We start from the raw sequence: 10,878 nt of genomic DNA, 5'->3' as shown, positions 1-10,878 counted from the left end.
TATGCATATGTAAGATACGCATTTTTACCGTATTTTATAGATTAGCATGACGTCATATTATTACTCTTATCAATCATTTGATTGGTCAATACAAATGAGCACTGAATTAAACTTCGCCAAATATTAGCTTGTTTTAACCGTCTTGTGGTGGTCGTAGAGGATAGAATGAAATTGAATCTAATCCAATATTTACGAAAATCAAAATCCCGCCATAAAATGGCCGATACTCATGTATATTTGTGTACAGTCAGCGATTCTACTCATTGAACGAATCATGGATTGGAGCCACCATGGTGTCAGAGTAACGCGTAAAATATGTTAAAAATTTTACATACGCATAACTTTTAAACCGTTAGATTCTTAAAATTAAGACTTGTATTTTTGGACTTTACGCGTCAAAGACATTAAATGACAAACAAAAAAGGCAATAATTTTATGATAAATTAAACGTCATCATATTTTTATACGTTTTCATATGTGGTGGTGTTTTTATGTTATCGTAGTATGGTATCACTGTTCCATGTGTGTAATTTACCGAATTTTGTGATTTAAATTCAACCACTTGTTGTAAATATAAATTTAATATATTAATCATACTTCATTAAAATATGAATCTTTCATATACATGTATGCATGCAGAGTACACTCGATAAAAGGTAAAAGATAGGTTACGAAACAATTGACGCACCAATATTTTTAGAACTGCGTTTTCAATGAACTGAACGATATGAACTGATGAAAATATTGTGTTTAGCATTCCTATTTGTCTTTAGAATGAAGCCTCCATACGAATTTATTTTCTTATTGATTCATATCTTTGCAATCATCTTAATTGTACATTGTGATGATGAAAACTACTTTGAAAATATAGAGTAAGAATATTAATAAGTTCTTTTTACATCTAAAATAAGGAGAAATTTATATTATTATATGTATAAATTAAACAATACATAATTTTACAGGAACTCAGAAGAACTAATAGATCCATATTCATTTTTTTATGATAAGCACAGTAAAACAATGGATAAAGAAATAAACATGGACATGTATGTATAAAATGTATATTCAGATGTTGTAAATGCTATAAGTATTAACTTTTTCAGTAGAAAAGATATAGTACAGGAAAGCACTGAAGCTCAAAACGAGTTGGAACCTCTTAAACATGAAAATAATTATAGTAGCCATGAAGCAATCTTTTATAAGCGTCTTATTAATCTATTATTATCAAATATTCGCATAGAGGTAAAAGGCTAATATTATTTATGGTGTAATTTCTTAAACATGTTCAAGAAGAATGTATTTTGCTTTTTGGAAACAGAATGAGAATGAAGCATCAATAACAGGAATATTAGAGATCCAGGTATCCCATTCTCAAATGGAAATACTTAGAAATTTTCAAGTTCATAAAACATCTTTAAGAGAAATTGATGAAATTCTGAGTAATATAATACAGGAACCTCGATATAATTATATGTTTGAAGCTATACGTATATTTGATGTATTGCACAAAGGTTTTGGCAGAATACTTAGAACAGTACAAGAATATGTAAGAATATTGGTTTTGTTTAATTATATTTCTGGTTTATATATTTATACGAAAAGAATTTTATTGATTTAATTTTTTAGCCAGATGGAGCTATAATCTTATTTACAATGATAATGGCTTGTGTGACATTTAAAATGATAAGATATGGCCAAAGATTTCCTATTTTGTGTATTATACAAATTATATTCATATTGAGTTTTTTTATGACTTGGTGGCAGCTTATAAAGGTAAATAACACTAACTTATAATTTTATTTCAGTTTTAAAAGAATATTATTCCTTAAATATGTTTGTTCTTTTAAGGAAGCCGAAATTAAGTCTGTTGCTGCACAAATGAAATTTTCAGACATACCAATTTCATGTCAACCCGATAAGATGAATTTGTGGCATAAGTTTGTTTCATTCTTTTGTAAGTATATTGGTACATTGAAAAATGCTCTGGAAAGTTACTGTCATCTTTCTATCATTGTAGCTAAGGACGATTGTGAGCAATATTATGAAACAGTAATGTCTAATCCAAAACTAAAAATTACACCTGCATTTGCATTATCACATTTTATTACTACCGTTGTTCTTCATCCAGTTACGCACATAGGAACTGTTATATCTGGCTTTATAAATAATGCTACAGGTAATTGATAAGTTTTATTCATAGCTACATCCTAATAATTCAGTTGATTTAATAATTTCATTTAATCTTTTAGATAACCTGCCTTGGACATATGGATGGATAATAAAATGTATGCTGTACATATGTATAGGTTTTGTTATAATAATGATACCATTCTTTCTGTCTGGAGCATCATTTAATTTAGGCTTAGGACCATTATTGAGATTTGGAATTAGCCATGAGAGAAAAAATGGAAAAGGTAATTCATTACACAGTCTAGAAAATCGAGAACCTGTACAAATAATTCTTAAGGTAATATATCATTTCCTTTGTTTTATTTGTTTTTATTTTTAACTAAATTTATCCCAGATTTAATTGTAAATCTTTTGTATGTAGTTATTTAAAAACTCGAAACTTTTAGGTAACTCCTGGTACCGACGTACCGCAAATACAAGATGTTCCGAAAGTCAATCAATCGAATGCCTTACCAGCTTTAAAAGATTATTGCGCAGAAAAAACTATTGTGACAGATAGTGATATTCGAGAAAATTTTGATGATTTATGTCGCGGTGATACGATAAAGAACAGTACATTGTCGAATAATCATATAGAAGAAAAATTGGACACAATAATAGGAGAAAATAAGGATGGTAGAGGGGATGGTTAATAATTTATTGATAATTTGTTTCGTAATATATATAAGCTGTTAATTTCTAATGTACTTAATCAAGTAAATATTTCATTACATAAAACTTAATGTTACTTGTTGTTAATACTCAAATTAATAATTAACGAATCCAAAATATCAATTTTATAACTGTATTTGACAGCTTGTGACCTACAAAGTATTGTTTTAGTATTGTTTATATTTATTTTGCTTGTAGTTTGATTGTGATTATATCATATTGTATAAGGAAAACGACATTTGATATTTTTACAATATGGTGTAACAATGTTTATATTGTGTGATTCCAGTGCTTTAATATTTCCAATATTTAAATACACGTACTTTTATAAACATGCAATGTTCGTTTAATACAATATGTAAATTCTGTACTAATGCGAATTCAGCCTAATGAATAGGAACGAAGAATTTATTAAACGTATATATCGTACTTCTATGATGAGCTGAATTTTTTGTATTTACTTTAAAACATATTTATGTGGAAACCACGTTGGATATACGCACATAACAAGCGCAGATGTTGGTGATGTAGCCGGAATAACGATTAGGGGAAGTGATAGGTGACGACGATCCCGCAAAACTAAGTTCTGTGTTGTAATTAATTCTATTTATGCAAACCAGCACTTTCGTCTCTACACACACAGCATAGTTTCAAAACAACTTGTCATCTCATACGTACCTCGTCAAGAATCTAATTAAATTTCAACATTATGTTCGAAAATTTTCGTTAAATTTAATTATTATAATATATATAATTTAAAAATCGAAGTTCGAAACTGCAAAAATTAATTTTTTACACTGTATCACTTGCAACTTTTTGGATGTTTAAATTGTTTTGTTTAAGAAAACAAATTTGACTAACGTAAACCAAAGGTGCAAAGCTTGTCTATCAGATCGAAAAAAAATTTGTAAGAGCTGGTCGATCAAAATATTTAGAATGGCTCGATCGAACGAAGCAACGGCTAAAGAACTTTTTCAAATTGTGTATAGGTCCATGAACAGCAGGTGTGTTTATAGGTAACAAAGAGCGATATGTATTTAGGGCAGAGGGTTGGGTTTCATAGGGCCATAGATGCATTACATGCTCGAGATGATGTCTAAGAGAACCGAGACTGGTACGCGTATACCGACGTGTTTGACCCTTGGTTCTGTTTCCGCAAACCATCGTCCTTTATCTGACGTATATTATGCTTGTTCCAAAATGTTTGTGCCTTTGTGCACGTTCGGTATTCTGTCACGAATTTACACCTAAATATTCTCAAGATTATTTGAAGGTTTCTTCTTTAGTTACTTTTATAATTAAAAATTAAAAAAATTTAAATTTGAATAATATCAACCGCGAATCATTCAAATAATATCTTATATCTTTAAAACGTGAATAATCGTTTAACTTCTAACTTCGTTATCGTCAGTTTGTCAGACGGTTTTTCTTTTTTTCATCGCTTCAGCAACTACAAGCATCGAGCAAATTACAAGCGTAAAACGAGCGTTTGGAACGCTCGTAAGGAGTCTGCAAACTTTTCACGACTTCGTGGAAGTTCGGTGCAGTGTAGCTTAATCCGTTTTCGCGATGTCTAAAGCAGACTCGATCATAGATGCATCGACGAGCATCGAGAAGGCTATCAAAATAACGAACCTATCTCATTTCAAAGTGGCTTAATTGCGCTTGGCTGCATCTAAAACGACCCGGGATCCGTTCTATGCACGTGCAACCGGGCTTTTCACCTGAAACCCAAACGGCCCTTTCTTACATCTGCTCCATTGATGTCTCTTGGTTCGTCATTAGTTAGCGGTGAACCGCTAAAAATTTGAAGAACTTCGGATACCAGACATCGAACGTGTGCATGGCTTGATGCGTGATGCCAACGTGTGTGTACGTATATATGTCTTGATCTTCGAGAAGCTTTCTTCGTTACTCAGAGTTCTCTGAAGACTTCCACCTGGTTACGCCCAAATACCGATCGACGAATCGATGATCGATTCACAAAGTGCACCCGTGGCCGATGTAAAAATAGAGGATAGTTGGTTGTTCGGTTGGCCGATATCTTTCGTACCGAAATATCAAAGTGTTCGTATTGTAGTTCCGATTTTTCTTCGGTTAACTTTCCTCTTTGCTCGTACGACTCGCGAAGAAAAGTTGGATCGTTTCTATCGCCGCACCGGTACTGTCATTTCTTTCAAAGAGATTTTCGGGAAAGTTATCGATAATTCATTTTAAGTGGTACATTACAATTGGAAACTCCATAGGAAAGTTCCAACGGAAGACAAACTTCCAGAGGCGGTCGAAGTCTTCAACAAAGTGAAATACATAATGCATGCCTAGCTGGAACATAATTAAGCAAGGCGGGGGAAAGACGAAGTTTTAACCGATTTACTTCGTTCCCGGCGCGAGGTAGACAATTCAACCTGAGTTCTTGCAGAATTTCGTCTTAAAATATGCTACGATCATTTTAATAACCATCTTTCATTGCGATATAGTCGATGTAACTTATCCATGCTTCGTGAGGATACATGCGATCATTTTTTGTTACCTTTCCTTACGACAGTTTACGCCAGTCATTTACAGAAGGATTATTGCGTGTAGTCGAGTGGAATGTGTGACCGTACAAACAATCGGATATCTGGCTCCACGATGTTACCGTTTCTTGCGCGGCTTTGATCGTTAGCCTGTAAATTTTCGTACCTCCATGTTAGCCGATCGAGGATTCAGTAACTCATGAGAGGTCTGGATATCGGGAAATGGATGGTAGGTGTAACGATCGGTTACTACTACTAAACGTTTCGCTGTTCACCAGAATTGCTGAATGTAAACTGTCTATTACCGACGTTGGACCTGATCGTGCACGCTTCTGTTGAGTGCGCATTTATCAGCATTGTGCAGAGCACGGAAACCAGAGAACTGGAACGATATAGATTTTCTCCGATCTTTCCTCGTCTGGATTTACGTTTGTTCAAGCAGATATAGCCGACGTTGTCGTTGATATCGGTTACGATGAATAGAAAGAAAGCCATTTCTACAGTTATTGGTGAAGTTTTATCGATCCTAGTTTCCTTGGTTATTTAAAAAAAGATACTCCTTTCCACTTTATGGATTTTAACGCGAACTTTGTGCGTTAAATGAAGTTTGTATAAGAGAAATACTTAAAATGTGTTCTAGTATGTATAGACACGATATTATATCAAGATAGCTCCTCTGTGGTCTATTAAAGCTGGTCAGTGACAAGCATCGTACTTGTGATCAAAGCTGCACCTATCTCTATACACAGTTTATTAATCACTTTGTCGTGTAAATACCGTTTCACGAACAATTTTAATTGTTCGATTAATGAACGTTAAATTGCGAAAAATTATCTATTAGTCTTCAAAGCGATCGTTTCGTGCAAATTACATCGTTTTTGTAATTTTCCTCTTAAATTTACAATTTTTTATCGGATCATCTCCTGTAAAATTATTTAAATTCTAAATATGAATTTTATCTTTAATCTAGAAGGTAAAGCTTTCACAACTCGTAAGTACATCAATATGTATTTTTTCTTATTTTATGCTATAGCTCTATTTCAGAGTTTCTATTCACCTGTTCGAAACTTGGAAGTACCTAATTCCTGTTTGTCTTTCAGAATCTTCGAGTGTCACGTGTAATTAACACTTTACCCAACGGTGATAACCGCTGGAAGGGTCCAACCAAAAAGAAAAGTGTAATTCAATGTCGGACCCGTGGACATATACACGAGAAAGCAGAAGTAACCGCATGATAACGCAGCATTCCAGCATGAGAGGGTAGTAATTAAGACCTCAACTGGTCCCAAGGGACTTTGTACGCCGTCTCCCTATATCTTATCGCATGGCTCGCCCGACTGGATGTCCATGCTTTATATATATATATGGGTTTATTCACCTAAGAGGGCAGTTCTGTATCGAATGAGTCGTACACGTAGTCAGCGTTCGATCTTTTGTTTTTCAATTATCGACGAAATTCTTTGAGCGCAACGGTTAGGTATCGTTTCGTCACGAATTATCAGGTGTTTCGGTGAAACATGTGAGTTAAATTTGAGAAACGATCTATCTAGAGAATTTTTTTTAGTAGTATAGTAACGTATGGACTGCGAATGTCTATGTGTTTATGAGAACTTCCGAGGTTCAAAAACCTATAGAATCCACATAACATTCTAAGATGTGTAAAATATTCAAAGTAAAGTATTTTTATAATGTTTAGTAGTCAAAACGAATCGCTATTCGGATCCCATTTCCTTAGTTATATGTCTATAAAAGTATGAAATTGTATAAACGTTCTCGATATAGTAATGTGTTTCAATGTTTAGAAGCATTAGAATTTAAATACTTTGTTACTCGTACTTTTCCCTCCTTATTTAAGATCTAGGTCGATCATGGAGCTTTGTTTTTTGTTCGAGAAAATACAAATTGCCATCGTTACAAGAATATAGTCGCGCCATAGCGTAAGAATAAAAGGCGACAAACGAGATTATACCTTAATACGCAATATACGTTTTATTTCGTACAGTCGAGCGACCATGGGCAACATGATAAATGCCGTTCCCACTGCTCCGACATAGACGTTGAAATTAGTCGTAGAGTGGTTGTTGTCGTTCGATCGACCAGCGAAACCATTAAATGTCAGGAAATCGAACCGGTTTAGAGAAGCTTAAAGTAAAATTCCACGTCGCGGCTCCGTGGGTATAAATACAGGAAAACTGGTCGTATGGCAATTACATCGGCACGACTTAACGTGAAACGATCATTTTTTCCGTCGTTGATCATATGGGAAAATAGTTTAATATCAGTGAACCGGTTTGATGCAGCGTCGGTCGTTTCAAGTCTGACGCTCGGACACGCAGCTTGCATTATCCTTCGTGCATCAGAAATAAGAACAAAATAAAATGAGGATCATTAATGAACATACACCGCGAGAACTTAAGCAGACGTTGGAATACTGACTTCTTTTTAAGATACAAACATTATTCTACACGCTTCGATTCAATACGCTATCAATGCATAAAATAGGCGCTTGTAAAATTTACATTTTCCAGATTCTTATTTTTATGATAAATACGATATCGTATGTCTCATTTTTGATTAACAGTTTTATGTGCTTAATTAATAATCGATGATCAACGCATTATCTGCGTATAAGATATGCAAAGTTTCTTAAGTTATAAAAATAATGTTCGTGTTCCAAAGATAAATAGAAGAACGCGAGATCACTACTCTTATTACGTTTATTAATTGCTAAATATTAAAGTGGCAAATAATCGATAGAAATCACGAAATTACAGAAGTTGGAAATAATTATGATGCAGAGTCAAGTAACATAGGTATTTCTAAACGCAACGCAAGCCGACTTAATAACCGTGATCACAGATATCATCGTGACCCGTCGCTCTGAACTGACATGATTAATAGGAGCCGCCGAAATTGGTTCTTAATGACTCGATAAAGAAATGGGGCCTAACCATCATTAAATGCGTTTTAGTTACGCGTTTCTAATTCCTAGTTGAGCTAATGAGCTTTTCATCAGATGCGAGTAATCTTCCGGTTTAAGAACCAGCCTTGCTTATTTTTGTCTTCTTCTTCGAGCTCGTGAACGGTCGGAATGATCAGATTAGAATATAAAGATAGAACCCTTTGTGCTCCAACGCCGCTATAGCGATATCGGTATTACGAAGATTGTTTCTTGTATTATTTTCACCGATAAAGATCATAGAAGCAAAGAAGCAAAATATTTTTATTTCGGTACAAAGGCCTTGCTTTTGAAACCTTACATTGCAAAAGTGTGCTAAAGAATATGCACAGTCATCATAAAAGTCGATCGTATTATAAAAGTTGAAGTATTTGCAGTAATAAGAAGCCATCTCCGATATTTGAATTATATGCACCGCAGCAGAAGAAAAATTATAGGTTTCACATTAAAAAATGCAAAAATTTATTAGTACAAATATTAGTTGAATAACAAATAATAGCCTGTAACATATTCGAAAAAATGACTTGATTCTGATCGATTTTAAGTTGGTATTTATTGATCTACAAACATTATCGAAAAGTGGAGCTGCCTCCTTACTGCAGTAGCTCGTTCAAATTTCGGCATGCAAAATGTTAACAACTAATTTTGCGATATATAACCTTCTTTTGCCAAAATACTCCACACTTGCATTCAATATCGTTGTCGTTCCTTTGCTGGAAGCCTAGGAATTATTAGTCAACGGAGAATACGAGGCACGTGGATACACAGCGGGTAACGATTCTGCGCGGATAATGCATACCTAGAGAGCGCGCAAGCATTGCCATCGTGAGGGATGCCTCCGAGCGGCAGACTCATGTCATCGTGTCATCGATAATTGATGTATGCGCGAACTAATGGCTGTAATTACCTCAACCTAATATCCATCCTGGAATCTCGCGCTTCTCCGTCGCGCGTATGCGTCCGTCGTAGCGACGAAGCCAGGGCCGCGTGCCCGTTAAAATTTCCAGAAGAAATTAATGATTTCACATCGGTCGTGACAGTTAGGCGGTGATAATTAATCGTCACGGATCGCCCGGAGCTGAATACATTGACCAGGCCTCCTTGTCATATTTCTTTCCATTCTTCTAGTTCGTTCTTTCAACGGAATTATGCGAAACCACCGTTTATTAGCGTCCTAACGATTGTCCGCTGATATTCTATATCGCGCGGACAGTGATGGAATGCCCGTGCGAAAAGAAAAATTGATAGAACACCGACAATCGATATTATACGACGATTTCGTTATTCAAGGATTCTTTTAATGAAATGGTATTGTTTTGTGTCTAAATTTCGGAGCTTAGTAAGTTTCATATATTAACAAGAACCATTCGATATCTGTAGATATACAGTTCTTGACCATCGAATTAGTTCTATTAAAAAGTCGAAACATTTTTCATTTTTGTAGTGAACTTGTGAGTCGCGAGTAAACTTCGATAGAAAAGTTTATTAATTACTAAGACGTTATATATGTGCCTTGCCACTTATGATACAGTGTAATAATTAGAAAAGTGAAATTCTTGTGTATGGTTCTTATTTGATCAAGAATTAATATGGTGACAAATGACGCATGATTTTGTGCTTCTAAGAAAATAAGAGATGGATTTAGCATATTCTTCTTTTAGAAAAACAGAGAGGAGCATCAGACGCAACACGTAGACTGCGACGCCAGGGTCCGAACAAGAAATTTGTAAGTCTGGTGCGTTGGTATAGCAAAGCAAAGGAAGTAGAAATTAGAATCGAGTAGAAATTAGAAAGCAATGGCGCCTGAACGAGGCATCTTACACAAGGCGGTAATAAGATTACAAGAGGACGAGAGTGGTGTGACTAACGAGGCTATCGTCACTGCAAAAGCCAGATGTTCCCAAGTGTATAAGCCGCCCAGGACGAGTCTTTCTGGTGGTCTTGTGTCTGGCCATGTGTTTGCCTGCGTGTTGTCTGTCTAATCGGGCTATTTATGAGATAAAAAAACCGGCGCGGACCAAAAGTACGCCGTTGAAGATACACGATGTGATTGTGCAATTTCTTGTTAGTGCCGAACGCGTCTCGTTTCCGTCGGCGGCGCGCACCACCAGTGTAAGATTAATGCTCGAAGACGATTTCCCACGCGGAGGATTAATAACAACGTTGTTGCCCCTAGCTTACTATAGTGCTTTCAATTATTAATAGAATCGTCGAAATTCGTAGCGAAGTGAAAGACGGAATACATACTGAATTCTCAATTCCAAAGATTCATGCGCAGGACAAAAAGTGATTCGTGACGTATGTTTTAAGCGCATAATACAAATACATATATTGGTATGCTTCAAAGCAGCGGTGTACACAGCGTATACCGATGTAAGGTATAATTCGACGAACTTTTATGCGAGTGATACACGAGCGAGGTTGCCGATACGATAAAATGCACCTACTCTATTCCCTTTTGCATCTGCAAGCTCGAGGCGCATTATAGCGAAAATTCAGGTTACCGACATTTCTTAGATTTATTGTACTTCACGAGAGCTGACAGTTTACTTACGTGTCGCC

At 35.3% G+C, this 10,878-nt stretch overlaps 1 protein-coding gene across 7 annotated transcripts; it reads left to right on the top strand.

The window, feature by feature from the left end:
- Positions 1-249: 249 nt before the first annotated feature.
- Positions 250-3,270, top strand: LOC126921467 (chloride channel CLIC-like protein 1). 7 transcript variants are annotated; one of them, XM_050733124.1, is made up of 10 exons: positions 250-656; positions 755-872; positions 963-1,046; positions 1,104-1,242; positions 1,319-1,546; positions 1,627-1,773; positions 1,849-1,954; positions 2,018-2,176; positions 2,250-2,414; positions 2,577-3,270. In XM_050733124.1, the coding sequence occupies exons 1-10, from the start codon at positions 626-628 to the stop codon at positions 2,687-2,689; spliced, it is 1,290 nt and encodes a 429-aa protein (XP_050589081.1). In that variant the 5' UTR covers positions 250-625; the 3' UTR covers positions 2,690-3,270. The 7 variants fall into 7 exon arrangements, with proteins under 7 accessions (XP_050589081.1, XP_050589078.1, XP_050589076.1 ...); XM_050733121.1 differs by having other exon boundaries at positions 251-656; positions 774-872; positions 2,250-2,467; XM_050733119.1 differs by having other exon boundaries at positions 251-656; positions 1,107-1,242; positions 2,250-2,467.
- The last annotated feature ends 7,608 nt before the right edge of the window (positions 3,271-10,878 follow it).

The sequence above is a fragment of the Bombus affinis genome, chromosome 10 (assembly GCF_024516045.1).
Source record: "Bombus affinis isolate iyBomAffi1 chromosome 10, iyBomAffi1.2, whole genome shotgun sequence".
Taxonomy (NCBI): domain Eukaryota; kingdom Metazoa; phylum Arthropoda; class Insecta; order Hymenoptera; family Apidae; genus Bombus; species Bombus affinis.
This window is presented reverse-complemented; position numbering and strand designations above follow the sequence as displayed.